The sequence below is a fragment of the Gobio gobio genome (genome assembly GCF_949357685.1).
Source record: "Gobio gobio genome assembly, chromosome: 1".
Classification (NCBI taxonomy): Eukaryota; Metazoa; Chordata; class Actinopteri; order Cypriniformes; family Gobionidae; genus Gobio; species Gobio gobio.
The window spans coordinates 41908520-41930014 of record NC_137097.1 but is presented as its reverse complement, the minus strand read 5'-3'; the positions used below and the strand labels follow the sequence as shown (position 1 = coordinate 41930014).

At 39.3% G+C, this 21495-nt stretch overlaps 2 protein-coding genes across 2 annotated transcripts; both read left to right on the top strand.

Moving 5' to 3' along the window:
• Positions 1 to 1742: 1742 nt before the first annotated feature.
• Positions 1743 to 12794, top strand: nptxra (neuronal pentraxin receptor a). The gene is made up of 5 exons (XM_079818644.1): positions 1743 to 2631; positions 4299 to 4554; positions 4997 to 5238; positions 5773 to 5952; positions 9593 to 12794. Exons 1-5 carry the CDS (start codon positions 1954 to 1956, stop codon positions 9824 to 9826), a joined length of 1590 nt encoding a protein of 529 aa, XP_079674770.1. The 5' UTR covers positions 1743 to 1953; the 3' UTR covers positions 9827 to 12794.
• Positions 12795 to 13918: 1124 nt separating this feature from the next.
• dnal4a (dynein, axonemal, light chain 4a) lies at positions 13919 to 20658 on the top strand. Its single transcript, XM_079831803.1, has 4 exons — positions 13919 to 13996; positions 19053 to 19135; positions 19600 to 19683; positions 19891 to 20658. Exons 2-4 carry the CDS (start codon positions 19064 to 19066, stop codon positions 20053 to 20055), a joined length of 321 nt encoding a protein of 106 aa, XP_079687929.1. The 5' UTR covers positions 13919 to 13996; positions 19053 to 19063; the 3' UTR covers positions 20056 to 20658.
• The last annotated feature ends 837 nt before the right edge of the window (positions 20659 to 21495 follow it).

The window sequence follows — 21495 nt, the reverse complement described above, 5'->3', positions numbered from 1 at the left end:
AAAAGCCTATGGGAAAATCCTATTGGGTTTTTCTCGAGGGAACCAGTGTGATGCTAAATGCCGGTTGGCCTATAAAGTGACGTCATACCTGCGGCAATCTTGTCTGTAAAGCAGTTTGCATCGCTTTTGTTTCAGGTCTTTTGTATGTGCTTTGTTCAATATAGAGCCGTTTTACTCAAGACACTTTCAAAGGAGTCAGCAAAGATGAGCCGATATCCATCACATATGAAGACTGATATCTAAAAATTTTTTTATTTTTCTTCTCATTAACATTTAGATATTTAAATCGAATATATAATGGCAACAACAACAAAAAAAAAACTAGCTAGGTTAGCTTAGCTGATAGATATCACTGTCAGTTCGTACTGCCGTTAACACTTTGGCTGCGGCTGAAATCGCAACTATAGGCTATACTTCCTTAGTATAGGCGAAAAACAGTAGGCTTATATAACAAAAAAAAAGAAGTCACTTTACTCATAAAAGAGTATGCAAAAAGTACCCGGATAATCTATTACTTCCGGCGAGATTCTGAAGTGTGCATATATGATCACGGCTGCGTCCGAAATCCTAGGCAGCTGACTCGTTGCCTCGCTGCCTTATCAGACAATGTAAGGCAGTGTTTGTGCATAAAGGCACCTCACAAAAGTAATTTCGGACAGACTTCTTAGGGAGTGTAACCGTTTAATGATCTACAGCAAAATAGAGAGAGCTTTGGTGAGAAGTAAACAAATATTTAATTACTACAGTAATTTCTCGCTAGAAATGACATCAGAAGTGTAAAATGTTGGTAAAAAAAACGTACATTTACACACAAACTGACCAGCAAACGCAACTTTCGGACGCCATCTTTTTTTTCCAGCTCAACTGTCACAGAATGGAAAGCACAGGATTGTGGGATATCAAAGGCAGCGAAGGATACATAAATGCTGCCTTCGAAAATCAATCAGATGAAGGCATCTCAGGAGACAGGAAGTGAAGATTTGGACATGCCTTGATGCCTTCCTGCCTTGAAATGTGTCCTCCGAAGGCAGCATTTTCCAGGTTTCGGATGTAGCCCACTTTACTATCCCATCGAGGCAATGGATTTGGGAATGGCAGTTAGGCGACGGAACTGACGCTGATCACGTGACAGTAACAACATGGCGAATGTAGTAGGCTACGTCCGGATTACATTCATACGGTATAGAACGTATACTTTTTTAGCAGTCGTGAAGTATTTACTTTTTAATAGAGTATGCGATTTCGGACACAACAAGTGGATGCAATGAGACCTGTTTTCCTGTTTGTTCATGTGAGGTTCGACATAAAGCCATATAGGCTAAAGTCTAACGACATTGATGGCATCACTGTAATTTTTGCTTATTGAATTAGACCTTATTTCTTGCATATTCTTGTAGGCATATTGAATTCTTAATAACTAAAAAAAGATTTACAATAAATGTATTAGAAATAGGATATCATATGATATATAATTTTAAATATTTCATATTAAAATTATGCTCATATTGAATATTGTCAATCGTTTTTTTAGCCTCTTTAGATAAGAGTTAGTAAGACATGGTTAGACCCCTATTGCATCCTGCATACTTGCTTTCCTAAGCGCAGGTATTTTTTTCAGACTGAGCAATATGAAATCTAGCTCACATTGGTCGACCATGAGGTTGATGTTGTCTCCACCTCCCTCGCATGTGCAGCCCACCCCTGATGAGGTGTAAGCTAGACCCCCACCTCTTGTTGTCCCCACGGTAATACTGAGATGGAGATATAGAAAGACGCGTCCTGCGGGTGGACACATTACAGAAGAAAAGCTGTTGATTTCCTGGGTTGCAGAATTGATTGATGAATTTAATTCATTCTTAAGGTCTAAATCTCCCCGTTATCTTTTATTTCTTTTCATTACTGATTTTGTTAACCGCCACCCTGAAGTTCATCGTTGTCATTTTGGCCGCCGGGATGGTGGCGTTTATCGGAGCGGTTATCTGCATCATCGCCGCGGTCCACAGCGGATCTCCACCGGCAGCCGCGGCCGCAGCGCAGCCCCTGGCCGACAACCAGTCACTGTCACCGGGCGCAACCGGGAAGGCGTTTTCCTCCGGGACCGTCGCCCGAACAGGACCGCTGGACGCTCTCCACGGTACTGATGCGACAAGCAGGGAACGAGGAGAACCGGAGGCGCCAACGTTCTACGGTTTAACGGGACTAGGGACCGGAGGAAGCGAACAGCAGGTCACCTACAGCAGACTCATCTGCACCCCTGTCCCCGCCGGTGAATGCAACCCGAAAAACTTTCAGCAACAAGCGGACGATCAGTCGTTATATGCGGGAGAGGACTGGGGGTACCTCCGCACCACCGCCGAGGAGCTCCGGCAGACCGTCCTACAGCAGAAAGATGAGATCCTCACGGATCAGAGAACCATACGGGAGCTAACGGGGAAGCTCACGGAATGCGAGGGTGGCTTGAAGGGACGGAAGGTCCCGGAACGGAGCGCTGGACTTAGGGAAGCGCGAAAAGACAATAACGAGCAACTCATGATGCGGGACGATGCGGGATCCTCAATGCGCACGGCTCATGCGGTGGATGAGCTGGTGCATGCCATAACTCAAATGAAAGACCGCATTGAGAAACTGGAGGTAAGAAAACCGCAAGACCTTATAAGATATTTAGCCTATTTGGCTGAGAATCAACAGTTTTGTAGCTATAGGTCGATACTAAATTAGGAGGATGTACGAGACTGAAAACGGTAAATGTAGCCTATTTAAAATTAAGTTTAAGAAATGTGCTAGGAATCATGTTGATTTCACATATTTTTGAAAATACTAGGCTATTTTATGGAAAAAATAGATAAAACTACTAGGAAAAAAACTTAAAAGTAGGCTAGCTGTCATGGCTATAGGCTAATTTTTCACAAAAACAACAACAACAAAAAACTATTTAAAATATCTGTGAAATTATATTTTTGAGTCGAATCGGCTGTCGGTAGGCTAATCGTGGCTAAGTTCGAAATTTGTTTTAAAAACTTAATGGCAAAAGTCACATGACAACAAAATGGCTTCTTGCATGTTTGTTACGTCAGACTGGCTTTGATTTGGCTGAAAAAATAAATATATTTATTATATTTATTTTATAGTATTTTTAAAAACAACATTCCTTCTACTTGTAATTTTTTTTATAATAAAATAAAAAAAATATTATTTTTTAATTTAACTTAAGTACTAAATCTTCCCAATTCAGAAAAAAGATATCAAAGTATTTTTATTCAGAAATTTAAACAATGTTAAAGAAAAAGTATATTGAATAAATGAGCGTATGGTGATAGATGGTTATTGTCTGACCTGTTGATAAACGTAATTAGTATCATATTGCAGCCTTATTTTGCTGTTTTTAACACTTATAACGCGTAGGAATAGGTGCTGCAGTGTGCTCGCAAAGTTCATCCTTCCGTGAGTCCTGGAGTTTGATTGCGTTTCAGCTCACGTAGGCTACGATCGCGCGCCTGTGCCGAGATTTATCGCTGTGCGCCAAGATGCGCGTCCCTGATTGGGTTTCGATGGAAATATGGGCTACGTGAGCCGACTTCATGGTTTACGAGCCGATGGGAACAACAGATTACATCCTCATCAGGACCACATTTAGCGGATCTGATTAACCTCGATCTAACCCAAATCTATCAGTCTGAAAATCTAGACATAGCAGGAGCAACGGCAATAAACAGCCCATATTTTACATACAAAGGCAAAAGAAATGGTAAACGGTAGTTATACCCTAGAATGTATGTTTGAAAAGCAACTAAGCAAGGGTATATTTAACCTGAGCCAATCAGAGACTACAGCATGTGTGACAGCAGGGGAGAGATGTGAAACATGACACACTCACTGAAAGCATATTATGGACTCCTGCAGCTGTGAATGGCAGCTCTCCAAGCTGGTGCAGATGCCTTTGAAATGATCCCATAATGATAGAATAGAATTTAATTTGTTATTTCCATGCAAGTTTGGAAGTATTGCATGTTGAAAGTGGTCTCATTAAACATCCAACCTCTCTTACTTGCAAGAAACCCAATTAAGATGTGCAATAGTTGCTCTTAAAAATGATTCTGTTTAATTAATCAATTAAATGATATGATGCCTTATTAAATCTTAAATTTGGGCAGGGTTTGATTTGATCAGAATATAAGATGCATTACCGTTTACACTTGAAAAGAGGTTAATGCATTCAGTTTTCATTGTTATATTGATTGCATTCATGCAATGTTGATAAATGAGACAGACACAGAAATAAATGACTGTCTTGTTTACAGTCTGAAATGGCAGCACCAGCGTTCAATCACACAGACACAAGCTCACCGAAAGCAGCAGGTGCTGCCTCTAGCGCTCCCCGTACGCCTGTGTCAGCTGCACAGAGACGAGTGGAGGATCTGGAAGGAGAACTCAAGAGAAAGATAAAACTGCTGGAGGAAGAGAGAAAAGCTCTGCGCAAAGAGACACAAAAACATCAGGAGCATATTGATTATGGACTGGACACTGTGCACCAGCGGATAAGCAGCCTGGAGAAAGGTGAGGAAGAGGTCGGATTTACTGCCGGGAGAAATATTGATTTAAAAGAATGATTTGATTTATAGAGATAGTTCAATCAAAAATGAAACTTGTGTCATCGTTCACTTACCCTCATGTTTTTTTTTGTTCCATGACTTTTTTCTCCCGTGGAACCATAAAGAAGATATTTTTTGGCAATACAATGGAAGTCATTGGGGTCACAGCGTTCTCCTAAATATCTTCTTTATAGTTTCGGAACATGAGATTGAGTAAATGACGAGAGAATTGTCTTTTCGAAACATTTAGAGCATGCAAATGGATAGTGATAGTGACAGATATAACTTGTATTGACCCTGGAACATGCCTTTAAACTCTTATCCAGTGCTGTCTTCTCTGGTTTAATTTATTCTTTGTCATCAATTCTCTCTGTCTCTCTTTCGTTCAATTTTTTTTTTCTTCACAGGTATCTTTGAGAACAAGTTTCCAGAGGGTTACAGGCTCTCGTTCCCTGCACGGAGCACTTCCATGTATGCTATCATAAAGCAGGAAATCCCTGTCCTCCCGGCTTTGACTGTCTGCATGTGGCTCAAACCAGCAAAGAACATCTTGGGAACAACAGTTTCTTATGCTATTTCTGACCAGAGCCATGAGTTTGTGCTTCAGCAGTTGGTTCACGGGCCCATTGAGCTCATCATTAATAATGAGGTAGCGCATCACAGCATGATATTTGACTGATGGGGATGGGAAGTGTGAAGAATTAAACGATTATGATTATGATTTTGGTTCCTTAAACAACTTCTTGTTCAATGGCATTGAATAGGTAGTGCTGTTAACTCTGTATTTTGAATATGGTTTACCATCCGCGTCAGCGAAAGAATTCACGTTAACAAAACAGACTGTCATTCGCCAAACCGTCTCTGATTTTCCAACCATATGAATGTACCTGACTGGTGCGAACGTCCAAAACAAACAATGGAATAGCGGTGCAGTGGAATGCAAAAAGGGTTCTGCGTAAATGGCCTAAAAGATGAACAGATGCTTAGATTGACCTCTGACTGCTCTTACTGAATGTTAAAGCTATTGAATTGTTTTGCCCGTGTTTTTCAGAGCTGTAACAGTGGATAGTAAGATAATCTCTCGGGCTTTCAGGCTGGTCTCAATTATCCAAGCACATGGACCACAGGATCAGTCTTTGGATTGTAATTTTGATTTTTGATTTTTGGATCCTCCATCCTTTAGGTGGCGCTGTTACCTCTCAACTTAACAGTGGGCAGATGGCAGCATATGTGTGTGAGCTGGAACCGGAGAGCTGGAGCGTGGCATGCCTACCTAGGGGGCAAGCTAAAGAGTGAAGGAAGTGACCTGGCAACCCGTCACAGCATCCGACGGGGAGGAACTCTCATACTTGGCCAAGAACAGGTACGTCAGACTTTGGCCGTTGTAACTGGTTGCCAGACGGTGGTAAGTCAAGAGAAGCAGCATTTGGTATTCACACAGCACGTACTGTAAAAGTCAACATGGACACAATGTTTGTTTTATCCTTTCCTTTACCTTTTCCTGATCTCTTTATCCCTCTTTCGTTAAAGGTCCCATGGCATGGCATTTTTCTATTATTTTATAATGTTTCCTGAGCTGTACTTATATTGTTAGTATGACTTTTACATCATAAAATGTCATAATTTAGAAATAAAAGGCATTTTTTCTCTACTGCTGTTTGCCCTGTGGCTTGAATGCCCTGCTTCAAGAGGTGTGTCTGCTGTGAGACTTCAGTAAAAACACCCACTGTTGTGATTGGCTGACATCTTTGCATTTTATATGAGCGGAGGGGGCGTGGTTTAACGAGGCACGAGCAGGCACGAGTCTGCCAGGGAGACGGATGGACCTGAGTTCACTTCACATCAGTTCTCAGCATGTCTGAACTGTTTTAGTTACAGCATATACTTTAGGTTATTAGTCTATTTCTAGTCGGAGGGACTGTCACTCATGTCAGAAAGTTAGTAACTTTAGTAAATTATGGATCAGTGCTGACTGGAGACGCGAACCGTTTAGAACGATTCAGTCCGATTTGGTGAACTGATTCGGTTCACTAAAAAGAACTGGTTCAAAAGAAAGATCGTTCGCGAACCGGACATCACTAATGTATCAGAGACTGAGCTCAGCGATTGCTAACAAAGTTATTTATAGTAACTACTGAGTTATGAGAGCGCTGTCAGTCAGCGCGAGTTTATTGTGTTTGTATCTGAGAGTTCTGAATAAACAGTCACACCGAGTCCGTCTCTTCATCATTATTCTACCAACTTTGTAACACATGCAAAGTACCATTACAGCTGTCGAGATGAACGAGTTAAAAGTAAGTGTTGATAATAGCATTATTTTTAAAATAAAATAAAAGCGTCAGTGACGCGCGTTGAGTACACAGCGCAAACAAATACACAACAGCAGTAATCGAATGTAATCCAGTTTATTGTGGGGCTAGGCTGGCTAGCCCGGATATGCTCACCTTTACCCCCCTTCTGCTTAATCTCACGCCGCGTTTGGTGCCTCCGCTGTGGGCCAGATGCAGTACTGTGGGTCGGGGATGTTGAAAGCCGAGCTTCGGCGTGTGTGAGGTTTATCTCTGCTGATGTTGAGCAGAAACTCATGACTGTATGCACATTTTAGAACCGATAGACGCGACGAGGACGTACAAAAACACTGACTCACAAGATATAAAACACGAAAACACCGTTCTGTCGGGAGAGAGAGAAGCCGCTGAGTGTGCACGACTAATAAATAATTAGCTACACATCAGAAATCACTGATCACAGATCAGAAGGAACTGAAAAAAGACTTCTGTTTTCATTTGTACATCCAAACACTGAGAAACTGCCAGCGTTCACTCGTTCACAAGCAATGATGCAATGATCTCTCGACGAGCGTTTGCATGGGCGTGCCAGATTCTCTGGGCGGAGGAAAGGGAGGAAACCGTTCCTGCTTGGACGTCAAACCAGGAGACTTCAGGATTGGCTGGTCTGGCCTGTCATTTTCTCAAAGGCAGAGAAAGACAGCCAGAACTCGGGTTTACACCGATCAACATTTCTATCCACTTGGGGACAATATTCAGGCTAGGGGAACTCATATTAATGTTGAAAAACCTCATAAAATGAAAATTTCATGCCATGGGACCTTTAAACTCCAGAACACTTATCCTTTCATTAGACCCAGTAGGGCTTAGGGTCATCCTCTGGTCCATGCTGCAGTCTGAGGATGTGCTTTTAAGCTGTGGACTGACTGTGATAAACAAAATTATGAAGGAAACCATGTTTCCATGCTTTCATTTAGCAAGTGAATTTTATAGGGATTCTCTGCACTGATACAAATGTGGCGGTTCTAGTATCAGAGTTTAGAGTTTATATAATAGGCTACATATGTGGATGTGTCTGGAACCATTTTTTGATATAATATTGGGAAATAAGACAACTTAAAAGACACATTTAAATGGAATATCACATTTTTATGAGTCAAATCTTTTAATACCACTGGAGATAAAACTAAAAAGGTCCCACTATCATTTGTCTCAGTCTCAGAAATGGCCAAATGTGAAATGTTCTTTGCCCTTTTTAGCGCTGTATGAAGTTTAAATGCCATTTTGGACAAAAAAAAGGGGGTTTGGGTTTTTACACTGTGATATTTTACACTGATAACACTAATATTTTTGCATTGTCTCACTGGGTGTTATTTCTTAAGTTTGTTTAGAAGTTAACTGCTGCAATAAGTGCTTCTGAGGGTTGAAACAGTTTGTGACTTAATAAAAAAACGTTTTACAAAAAACACACACACAAACGTCCTACATTTAGGTTCCAAGATAATCAATATCTGGAAAATTCCAACAGAAAAGTCATCTGTTTTCACTTATTTCTTATTTTGTCTTTAAAATAGTATTTAAATAAGCTGTACAATAATCTACAAGATTTACTAGACATTTATGAATTGTATCTGAAAAAAGAAAAAATTTTGTTGCCTTAAATTAAGTCATTTAAACTGACTTAAAAATGAGTTGAATCTTGTATAACTTATAAAAAAACTTATTTTAAAGAGTTAAAGCAATGTAAAAACATATGTTGTCATAACTTATTGATTATATAATTTTTTACAGTGTATAGAGCAGTTACCACTCAAAAATATTTTAATTGGGACATTAATTACCAGGCAAGAAAATTTAGTGGTGAAGGCAGGTAATACATAAAAAACAAATGTATTTTTTATTTAAACTAATAGAAATTGTCACTAATGCACTCATTCGTTTCTGTAATATGTTTTTTTTTTAAACAATAATTTTTTTTATATAATTATATACACTGCCAGTCTGTGATTGGATCACTATTGCAGTGATTATTATGTTTTTAGCATGTTATATGTTTGGCAACTGTTCTTCTAACCTTAATGGATGGCATGTGTAGCTTTTCATTTCTTAAACAACCATGTAGGAAGACACATTATGGCCATATTCCAGGATTTGATTCAAATTGTGAAAGAATTGTTGGGAGTGAACATGAAGAATCATATTCAAACACAAATTGATGCACCTCTTGATGGAAATAAATGCTGTGATGTTATTTCCATCAAGAGGAGCATCAAGTTTTGGTCAAGATCTTGTATTGACAATGCAAGAGTCCAGCACTCTGTATAGTCTCCTCCAGCACATCCCAAAGACTTTCAATGAATTTAAGGTCTGGACTCAGAGGTGCCAATTCATGTGTGAAAATGATTCTTCATGCTCCCTCCCAAACATTCTTTCACAATTTGAGCCTGATGAATCTTGACATAGTCATCCTGGAATATGGCCATGATGTGTCTTCCTAAATGGTTGTTTAAGAAATGAAAAGCTACACAATCCATCCTTTAGGGTTAGAAGAACTGTTGCCAAATATATAACATGCTAAAAACATAATAATCACTGCAATAATGATCCAATCACAGACTCTTAAGCATTTGTTTGTTCAAATCCAACAGCGACATTTTTTTGGCTGGGCAGTGTGTTTTGCTGCATTGTCTGAATATGATTTCCTGTCTCCTGCAGAGCTCAATGGCCGGTCTTCGCTTCGAGGCATCGCGGGCTATGGTGGGAGAGCTCTCTCAGTTTAATTTGTGGGACCGGCCGCTTTCACATGCAGAGCTTTCTGCCCTTGCCCACTGCAGCACAGGAATGCTGGGTAATGTAGTCCCGTGGACCAGCCGTGCTGTAGAGGTTTTCGGAGGCGTCACCAAACAACCGGCCGAACATTGCGAGTCTCTCACCAGCGCCAGACTGTGATGGGCTTCTTAGGGGTCGTTTAAAAGAGTCAGAGTCAAAGACGGGGTTTCCAAAATGGAAAAGATTAATCAGAATACAACGCCACCATCAGATATGTATGTTGATTTCAAGGCAAAGTTTTGTAGTAGCGGTGTTTGCTGAAACAAGCATCACTATCATTACTGCTCAGGGTTAGTGATTTGAACAAACCCCTAACCCTAAGTGTTAAATTTCAGTGCATAGCTCATCCCACACCATTTGTGCTACAAACAAGAATGATACCTCAAACTGTGCGACTTGTTGAGGAAAAGTGTGCTCTTATTTTTATGAACAGGCCAACAAATTTTCAGACCTACTGTAAGTTGCAGTCACATTTACTGTTGTTTGGTGAATTTTCGTGAGCGAAATAGAGTAATTTCAATAGGAATCCATGCAATCTGGAATTTCAGGTGAGGGCGAAAGATTTCCCTGTGCAGATTTCGCGTTTCAGAGTTCAAATTGTGGATTTGCCATGTTGACCAACAGAAAGCTTCTTGGTTTGAAAGTGACTTGAGATATTCTTTATACATATTGTCAGCAAAATTGGGACATTTTGCTAATGTGATCGCACTTTTACGTAGATAAGCCGTATCTAGGGACCAGTATAACCAACGCTATCTCACGACCAATTCGTACGTATTTGTACGAGGTGGCTAATTCATACGAATTCGTACCTCACTCGTTTGAATTTGTACGATTTGTCTAAACTGCAGTGACGGATAGGTTTAAGGGCAAGGTTAGGGGTAGGTAATTCGTACAAAATCATACAAATTGAGCAACTAGTCAAATACGTACAATTGAGCAAAAATTGTAAGAGTGAGGTCGTACAAATTCGTACGAATTAGCCACCTCGTAAAATACGAATTGCCATGAGATCGGGTTGGTATATCATATGCTCTTTACCGCATATCAATGTCCTAGCAACCACCCAAGCAATATATTAAAGACCATTTTGAACACCTTAGCAACCGCATAGCAATGTCTTGGCAACAACCCGACACTTTAGCATCATGGGGGCGGGTTTAGCATGAGAAAGTATCACTCTTTAAATTATTCACATTTTTTTACTAGTGATACCTTGTTGAGCATCTGAGTGGCAAACATAATTTGATGTGGGATCTTCAGTCTCAGTGCTTGATGAAAGGATTACAGTTCAAAGCAAATGTTTGCATACTCTTTCAGATTTGTTGTTATTTATACCGTGTAGCCTATTTGATTGAAATAAGTTTTGAAGAACTTTTAACTCACTTAAACAGCTGGGAATTTGTTTGCTTTTACTCTGGAGTTTTTTATACTGTTTATTTTTTGTATGTTTGATCTATTCAAGTTTTTTTTTAGATGTTTTTGAATCACACTGTTTCTATGGTGATCACACCAACAGACTGAATCCTATTGGTCAGGCCAGCCCTGCTTGAATTCTCCTCCATTAAAAACCCTTTAACATCATCACAATCACATCGAATTAGAGTGATGGACAGAAAAGGAGCAGTTGAAGAAGGCATTTGGCCAGATGAATGCCTCAGCAATATTTCAACAAATAGCTATTAACCTTTAAAGCCATGGTGTTGAAACCCTTTATAATGTGGCATCTGCAATGACATGCTTTCTGAGAACTGTTTTCAGTGTTCCTGTTAAACATAATCTGCAAATATCTACAGACAAACAAATATCTTCTCATGCTGAGAAATTAGCATATATAGCCTATATAGATTTATGCAAAAATCTACTCAACAAAATTATATTTGTAAACTAAGCAACAGACATTCCGTATGATGAATGTATAATATTTACACCATTATATGTATATCCCACCATCTATTTATCTCTCTTCATAACTGTGACCGGATAGACATCTCTTGATAAAGAGCTTATGTAAATTACACATCACATATGATATGCTTTATGTGGATTATACTCAATGTATTGTTTATATGTAAAATGCAGCAGGCTGAAAAATGCCTGTTTTGTGGCCTTGTCAAACACAAGAATGCTGTCCCAAATGCGCAATCATAAGACATACATACTGACACACAGAACTGAGATTATGGATGTGTGTTGCAAACAGTTGTTTTATAGGCATGTGGTTTGAGATTCCATGGCCATACAGTTGAACAACAAGATTATCGTAATGGTTGGGAATTGTGTTTATGCACTATATATATTTCTACTTGCTGTTGTTAGTGCAATGCCTGTTTGTTTGCATTTCAGTGGTCATTTTGTGATGTTCAGTTCTTTTAATGTACACGAACAAGCTTTGAATTGTATTCAGAACGAGTGGTTTACAAATGATTGTTTAATACTGTTACCTTTTCTGGAATATATTTGTTTGTGAATGAAGTAATATCTTAGAAGTTGGATGTGAAGTTCTCTCTTTTTGCTTGAACATTTTTCTACACTGAGGATTTACTCATTTACATTTTTCAAATCTTCTATCCTCTAATGTTCATTTATTGAATTCTGTCTGTGTCTTTGTCTGTGTTGAAATGGAGATCAAATGAGTTAATATCTAAGATGACAATGAGAATTAAAATATAGCACAACGAGCACCAGTGTTCTCTTTCATTTCTCTCTTGTTGTTTTTGTTCAGTTTGTTTTTTACAAAAGCAGGGGATGCACATATATCAATGATGTGAGATAATGTACAATGTTTTTGAGAGGCCGTGCACTATTTCTATGTATTAGTCCCATTCATCCTTGTACATATTGACAATGTATTTGAACACATTCATATTCATGATAACACTTTTCTCAACTGAAAACATTTTATGCGTTTTGGCCTTTCATTTACATGACAATGGCGTTTTGGGGGCCTGACAAACGCAAGCTATTAAAAACGGGTTTTCAAAGTGCATGCATATTTTACGGGTTCGCAGGGTTTTCCTTGACAAAGAAATGTTCAAAAAAACATGTTTTACTCTAAAACTGCAATAAAATGAAAGCCATAAATCTAAACCAGTTGTGTTCAAAATTTAGCTTCCAGTAAGATTTTGTTTGGGCTCAGTACCAGAAATTTCCACTAGATGAAATTTGTCTCCCATTCATTTCCAATGCTGTCATTTTTGACTGTGAGGAGTACAAGTGTGACCCTTTTTTCAGGATTTTTTTTTCACATAGCAAGCACAAAAACCTTTACTAAGTTTCGTACCATTCCGATGAAGAAAAAGAACGCTGAGAAAACCCCCTTTTGTAAGCCATGTTTATGGAACTGACTTTAAATATGAGTATTATCCTACCATGTTTAGCTGGGAATCTCCGGCTCGGTTTGTTACTTTGAGGTTTAGGCTATACTCTAAAAATGCCTTACTTAACAATACTTAACAAAGTATGAGGTGCAGAAAAGCAATGCAGTAAAAACTGCTAAAACAGAGTACCCTGTGGAGATGTGAATGATGCTTGGGAAGGATGTGTAGGAGGTCTTTTAACCTCTAGTCTCTGTTATGAAATACTGTTATCTGTGTTGGCGGCGTGGGCTCTGATGGCAGCCAGGCTCAATAACATCTGCACGTGGACCAAAAAATAATCAAAGACGAGTGAGCCATTTTCAACAATCCAGATCTTTGGCTGGATTAATTTGATGTGTGGGTCATGGCCCACATTGCCCAGTAGTTTCCTTAATCTCCAAAATGTCATAATTCCTGCTGGGATTACCTCTCTGCCCTCTCTTTCTCAGACTATTCACGAGTGAAAGCCTTTAATGCCATTATAATCGAAAAACAAAAAGGTTTACTGCCTTTCTAGGTTTAGATTTGTGTGGCACACAAACCGGCTGACCTTATTTAAACACAAAACACACCTTAAAGCTTTTTTTTCTTTTGCTGCTGTTACTGACATTTTTGTACAATCACTTACAAACAAGTACTGTGGTGTAAAGATATGCCTTGAAGTATGGGTATAGAAATAAAACAACAAGAAAGAAAGAAAGAAAGAAAGAAAGAAAGAAAGAAAGAAAGAAAGAAAGAAAGAAAGAAAGAAAGAAAGAAAGAAAGAAAGAAAGAAAGAAAGAAAGAAAGAAAGAAAGAAAGAAAGAAAGAAAGAAATTAAATGGACGTAGGCGGAAATAAACAGGTCACGTGGGACGGAGGTTGCCAAGGCCGGTGTGTATCCATGACAACATCAGTGGAGGAAAGTGTCTGTATACAGCGCTACAGAAAGGTAGGCTATTGAACTGTGGTGATATAAATTTACTATCTCCGATATTTAAATGATTTACCTACTTATATGTCTCCATTTCCCCCCAGTCATTTATCAGTCGTAGCGTTTTAAGTGATGGTGTCGAGCTAGCAAGCTAACATTAGCTCAGAGATGCTAAAAACAAACGCTTAACTTACTCGACACGTGTTTGTTTATATAATTTTCTTTACTTTTGCATAATGATGCACCAAAGACTGAAAACATCTGTACGTTTGCATTGTCTATTTTCAACTTCGTTTAAATTTAGTAAAGACTCTGGTTCAGTTTGCAAGCTGTCTCGTGCACTGTCACTCTTCTCACTAAAAAATTATTTTAAACAACGGATAGTTTATCTTTCAAAATTTGTATAATTTTTAACTGAACAAAAGTTGTCTGTTGACTGTTTTGTAATGTGGAGGTATTTGTGCAATACATGTAAAATGCCTTCATCAAATAACGTAACATGTAAAATTATTGATGTTACATAAAAACACTTGCTAATGACAGTTCACGCGTTATGTTGATATGGTGTAGTTGTTGACTAATGACACGGACTTTAACTTTCTTTTTCAACATCAAGATTTTAGATTAAAATGTGTATTTGTATTAGTAAAGTGTAGATCTGGTCACCAAGTCCCTTTACAATTTGAAATCTAAACTGACCATTCCTTTTTTTATGGAATATAATATTACAGTATTTATAATAAATCTGATGACGTGTTTACTGACGCTAGGGCACAACAACCTGTCACTCACATGACATCATGGCAATAGCAAACCACAACCATCCAATCAGTTCCCCACGGACAAAATATAACCCTAATAAAATAGGGAAGAAAAAAGCATCACAACTTCTGATAAAACAGAAAAACAAATGGAAAAGTATTAACGTTAGCTGCTGTTCATAACAAGCAAAGATAATCACCTACATTTGTTCTGATATAGTGGAGTACAAGGTTATTAGATGATTTATGTGAATGCATTATCTGAATCGCGATCGTCCCAATTTTGAGATGTACTTCTGAGAATATCCAGACTGTAACAAGCCTATGGACTATATCTATTTGCACCATTTAAAACACAGTATTGCATTAAACAATCAATTTGTCAAAACAGTTATTAAACATTTAAAGAGTTAAACTCTAAAACACTGAATAATCTTCACGGTATGAATTAAATATACTTTGATTCTTAATAAAATAGGGAATAAAGTTAAGAGCAGTGAGTGATTTTGTCTTTGTCTTTTGTTTAACATTAATGATAATGAAGATAAGCTGGTATTTGCATTAGACTTAAAGGCACAATATGTAATTTTCGCCACTAGAGGTCTTTTATTCAAAACAAAGGCATGGCTTGATGACCTCTTGATTTTGCGGAGTCATGGGAGTTGTTGTCTTCACCTCTACAGCCGGTGGAAAGGAATCCGATGGGACTCTGGCAGAAATCATATTCATGGATGAGCTAATGTATTAAAGATTTATTAATGTTTCTGTAGTATGAAGTAACGTGTGGCTAAAAGCCATTGGAACAGAACGAGGCAGCTGGAGCGATTGCTAATGAGAGACAAGCGCAACACGCGGCTCGAGAGCAGTGGAGCTTTTATTATGCCTCAGACGAGCACTTCCGCTTTATCATGGATACATTTGAGTGGAAAGTTATGTTAAAATGCTACTCTGTGCGTTCTCTCGGCAGCTACCATAAGACACTGCAGTAAACTGGATCGATATTAAATCTAGAGCGATATTTAAACAATAAGACTAACTGTGTTGAGCTATATAACAATTCGTTTTCTGTCAATTAATGTATCCAAACAGTTGCTCACCTGTCTAATAAAACACATCATATATTAAAGTGTCTTTGGTGTTTCCAAGGTTTCTACAAAATAAAACCAGAAATCAAGGGTAACGCGGGTATGGTGTCAATGATAGGCGACGCACAGACACGGTCCGTGCCCTGGTTAAAATTGCTTTTTTATCTGGGTTTAAACATTCTTGGAAACATTTAACAAATGTAAATGTAAACAAGTCAACAAAATATATAACATTGTTCTAGTGGTTTTTGGATATTTTAATCCAAAAATCTTACATATTGTGCCAAAATTAGCCCACAATTTACTCACCCTCAAGCCATCCTAGGTGTAAATGACATTCTTCTTTCAGACGAATATAATCTGAGTTATATTAAAAAAGTCTAGGCTAATCCAAGCATTATAATAGCAGTAATAGTTGCTCTGCTTTTGAAGTCCATAAAAAATACATCTGTCCGTCAAATAACTGCTCTACGCAGCTCTGGGGTGTTAATAAAGGCCTTCTGAAATGAATTGATAAGTTTGTGTAAGAAAAATATCCATATTTAAAACTTTATCAAGTAAACTTTCGGCTGACCGCCTTCCGTGGAAAAGTGTTGAAAGTTGAAAGTGAAACTCAAGATGCGTACGTGACGTCATGACGAGCGGACCTGGTCGCGTTAGTCTTTCGATCGGCAGGGGAACTTTCAACACTTTTTCCATAAATTGAATACGGAAGGCGGTCGGCCGAAAGTTTACTTTATAAAGTTTTAAATATGGATATTTTTCTTAAACAAACGCATCGATTCACTTCAGAAGACCTTTATCAACACCCCAGAGCCGCGTGGAGCACGTTATTTGATGGGCTGATGCACTTTTTATGTACTTCAAAAACAGAGCAACTATTACTGCAATTATAATGCTTGGATTTGCCAGAACTTTTGTAATATAACTCAGATTTTATTCGTCTGAAAGAAGAATGTCATATACACCTAGGATGACTTGAGGGTGAGTAAATCATGGGATAATTTTCATTTTTGGGTGAACTAGCCCTTTAAGACACAACTTTGACATATTTTTGTGTGTACTTTGTGCTCATCCATGTTCCACTCTGTCTTTCAGCGTGCACACAGAAAACGCATGGGGATCAGTCTCTTTCACAGTTTAATGCGCTTTTATTAACTCTTTTTAAAATAAAGCATGTCCTGCAGTGCAGTAGACTGCATTTTATGATATTCACATTACATGATGTGATTGATTTGGAAGTTAAGTTTAGGCTTTTAAGGAGGGGCGAAAGCACACCGCTTTAAAGGGGTGATGAATTGTGAAATCAACTTTCCTTTGAGCCTTTGGTATATAAAAGTTCATCGTGATATAAGAATATCCTGTACGTTTCGGAGCTGAAAACTTCCTTGTTAGTCAAAGAAAAGCTTTTATTGACACCAGGCCCAGAAAACGAGAGATCTCAGAATATGTCGACCACTGACGTCATAGAATGCAGAAGCGCCGCCTCAAGCCCGCCCACCGACTCGTGGAGCTAAACTGGTCGCGTTACTGAGCAATAAACATGCTGGTTCCAGCTCGTGTGTAAGACATTGCACGTTTGTTCGCTTCATTTCAACGCGGAATCGATTGTAAACAAGATACAGGTTGAGACTGGATTTATTGAGATTAAAAAACAATTCTGTGCCTTCTATATTGGATTCGATAGGAACGGTGCAACACACTTATGTGAGTAAAACATGTTTTTTTTTATATGTGTTAGTATTGCATTGTTACAGATCGTTTGATATCTATGGATTACATACCTTAGCACGCTGTCAGGCACGAAGGCTCCTTTATTTGAGGTGTTATTGGTTCATTCGTGATCAGACTCGGACTTAACGTTATGGGCCAGGGCTTGCAAAGCCCAACGACCCGGGGCTATGTGTTTTTCAGACGGGCTACCAAAACGTATCACCGTCCTGCCGACGGGCTATCTTACATAGTGAAATAATATTCCTTTCTTGTGCATGCGCGCGCGTGTGTGTGTGTGTGTGTGTGTGTGTACGGTTTGTGGTTATATTCACTGATCGGGCCGGCCAAGTAATAAAAGAATAACATTCCAAACAATCGCAGGTGGATGGGAGATGAATCATTGTGTTTGTTTGATAAAGGTATTTTGCGAGACCTGTGAGCATTTCCCCACACGCTTTCAAAACAATTCCCACATGTACTGAGGGGAGCTGAAGTTCATTAAATATGCAAATCTTATCCAATCCTGGCCGTGGGAGTTTACTTCCAAGTCTTCAGTGCGGCACGCCCATCAAAACTGAGCGTGTCTTCAGAGAGCCTCAAAACCAAGGCTTATTCATTATGATGTTTTTGAATGTAAAAACCATGCAAATGTCATAAGTTGACCTCAGACAGTAGTATAAAAATTTTTAAAAGCCAGCTCATGACCCCTTTAAAGGAAAGGAACGAAATGCGGCACAATGATAATTTTATCATCTTATCAAGCCAAAATCGTAACGGAAACAAAAAGTTGTATTCATCGCACAGCCCTACTGCTTCAGCACACATGAAGGACACATGATAGAGACGCATGATATAATTTGGCATAATTACGAGGACGTAAAAGATCACAATATCTACGATTCGATTGGAAAAGTAGATCGTGGATGTCTTCAAGATCGATCACGATATAAAATCATCATATCGCCCACCCCTAGTTCAAATGTGAACCTGTAACTTATTTTATGCTCATTAATGCTGAGAATATGGTTTTATTATGTGGAGGCATCACACTTTGATTGAGTTAATAGTAGGACATTAAACATGTTTCCTAATACGGCTTTAAAGCTATAAAATATCTAGGCCTACTGATTTTCAAAACTCATTATCAAAGATCCCCAAGAGATACATAGCTAGTCTTTTTGGAAAGCAGACCCCAACTAGGTAATTGCAACATATTTAAAAATAGTAGTTCTCTCCTCATTGTTCTTTGTGATACATTTACATATTTGATGAGGACAGTCACCCTGCAAGAGAATGTTCACGTTTTGCTTCAAAATACAAAAGAGTTCATTCATTTCATTTGAAAATTTAGCTTACAAACAAAATGCGTTCTTCATTCTCCCTCCAAGTGCTGAAAATATAAGATTTATGATCTAATGCGCTTTTATTGGGTGAGAGATTTGACCTAATGTTCTGTTTCTGTTTCCTTTTCATCAGACAGGACTAATCCCTCTGTCTCTCTTCCTCTCTTTTTAGTAAAGGAAAGGATGGCAGAAACGGGTGATGGTAAAAAAGAGGATGCCGACTACAAAAGACTGCAAAGCTTTCCGCTCATCAGGGTGGGTGCAGCTCGACTGCTGCTGTGACCTAGATAGAACGAACCAGTTATGGATGTGTTTGTCTGTATTAGGGTTATCACTCAAACGGCTCCCTTTTTCATCCATCATCCAAAGACATGTTAAACATCTTTATCCATCATGCATTTTCTTACAGATAATATTTGCACTGCTTGATTATTTGACTATCTTTTTACAATCTTAATATTTCGCACCGGCTTGGTCAACTCAACACTGCGCCTCTTGAAAATAGCATTTATTTAAAATAGAATGTTTTGTAACAATGTGTCCTTCAAACTTTTGAACTGCTATGTATATACTTCATATTACTTTATATATTATTCTTCATACTCAATATATTTATATTTTGATGCTGAAGCCATATATTTTGTTAGTGACCTCCAAAAATAATCTCGTTGCACCTATAAGAGCTTGACTTGAGTATGTTCTTCTGGTTTTGTCTACAGCACACGGATATGGCAGAGGAGATGCGCGTGGAAACCATGGAGCTCTGCGTCACAGCCTGCGAGAAATTTGCCTCTAACAATGAGGTCAGTCAGGTTTGCGTGTGTTGTTATTAAGCGCAGGCTTTCAGATAAATGTGCTCCCCAGGTCACACAGGTAGGGTTGGGCTCTGTTTTTCCGTCTAGTACTGAGTCAGGACGGTTCACACACTCGCAGTCTGGCCATCTGGACTGCTCTACTAGCCTACATGCTTTCATCTCGCTCTCTTTCTCGCTGGTTGGCTCTATTTTCAGAGTGCTGCCAAAATGATCAAGGAGTCCATGGATAAGAAGTTTGGCAGTTCGTGGCATGTGGTGATCGGTGAGGGGTTCGGGTTTGAGGTGACCCATGAAGTCAAGAACCTGCTCTACATGTTCTTCGGGGGAAGTCTGGCCGTGTGCGTTTGGAAATGCTCCTGATGTCACTTCCTGCCCCCACAATTGCCACTATGAGATATTTATACTCACGGACCCATCTTAACTATGCAGCCCTATTTGACTTGACACGTGTGTGTGTGTGAAATGTGAGAAATTGTGTATGAGGGAGAAAAGGATACAGATTCCTATGCACTTCTCCAGATTACTTTGTCTTAATTTGTTTATGTGTAGGCTTAAATTTTTGAGCTTAACACACAGATTTTAAGGGGTTTAATGTACTTTTTTAATAAACTTAGGGGTTAATTGCAACTGACTGCAGGACCGTTATACTTTCTTAAATCATGTTCCTGGTCTTATCATGCGCAATTCATCAGCACGTTCTTCCAAAGAAAACTTTTGTATTTGTAATCTTTCATCAAAAATGTATTAACTTTACCCTCCTCGCAAAAGACTTCCCTTTTCAGCTGATACCATCAATCCATCTTATTTTTAGATCTTTCCCCATCAACCACCTGTCAACGTTCTGATATGGAACAGCCACTTTTCACGGCACAATCAGTTCCCATGTGGATACATTGTATTACAGAAGTGCTTGGGTTGCAAACTCTTTCATGTTGAACTCTTAGGGTGCGGATCCACTTGTCCGTGCGACACTTCTGTCGCGCCGCACTCCACTTTATTCCTATGGGTGATGTCAAGCGGCTTTAACACGCCTGCAAAGCATTCCGGGAAGGTGGCGCTGCATTTGAACAAATGCCGCGCGTCTAAAAAGCTGGCCGAAGCCCATCTTTATGCTAATGAATCCGTTGAACGCGATGCGACTATCCAATAGAAGTAGAGCACATGGAGGGAAGTCTCTCGCTGGTCCTTTGTTTTTCATTCCCCATTCGCACGTCAAAAAAGCCGTCACACTGTCGGTAGAGATTCACTTTTGCGGCACAACTGAAGCGTGGTGTTGTGACGCTTCCCGTCATGTGTATGTTGATGGGCGTTCCTCAAGTTTACCGCTATGGGCGTGCGTTTGAGCCAGCGGGGAATGAAAAACAAAGGACCAGCGAGAGACTTCCCTTCGTCTCCATGTGCTCTACTTCTATTGGATAGTCGCGTCGCGTTCAACAGATTAATTTGCATAAAGTTGAGCTTCGGCCAGCTTTTTTTCGTCCGCCTTCCCGGAATGCTTTGTGGGCACGTTAAAGTCGCTTGACGTCACCCATAGGAATAAAGTGGAGTGCGGCGCGACAGAAGTGTTGCACGGACAAGTGGATCAACACCTTGAGTCTACACCGGACGCGAGCGACGTGATGCAACGCGACAAAAGACAATAAAACTCATTATAATCTGTAATGTTGTCTACACTGGATGCATCCAGTGACAAAACCCAGACAGTAAACTATGACGTTCCCCAAGCACTCGTGATACTTCTCATAGGAAGGACAAATGGATTTACAACGGCCGCTTTGTCTCGTCCAGTGTAGACATCTT

Bases quoted from the DNA above. Each gene is read 5' to 3' on its own strand.
- nptxra (XM_079818644.1), top strand. From the start codon at position 1,954: ATGGTGGCGTTTATCGGAGCGGTTATCTGCATCATCGCCGCGGTCCAC. The intron at 2,632-4,298 runs GTAAGAAAACCG...TCTTGTTTACAG, and splicing joins ACCGCATTGAGAAACTGGAG to TCTGAAATGGCAGCACCAGC. The intron at 5,239-5,772 runs GTAGCGCATCAC...TCCATCCTTTAG, and splicing joins AGCTCATCATTAATAATGAG to GTGGCGCTGTTACCTCTCAA.
- dnal4a (XM_079831803.1), top strand. From the start codon at position 19,064: ATGGCAGAAACGGGTGATGGTAAAAAAGAGGATGCCGACTACAAAAGA. The intron at 19,136-19,599 runs GTGGGTGCAGCT...TTTTGTCTACAG, and splicing joins AAAGCTTTCCGCTCATCAGG to CACACGGATATGGCAGAGGA. The intron at 19,684-19,890 runs GTCAGTCAGGTT...CTCTATTTTCAG, and splicing joins AATTTGCCTCTAACAATGAG to AGTGCTGCCAAAATGATCAA.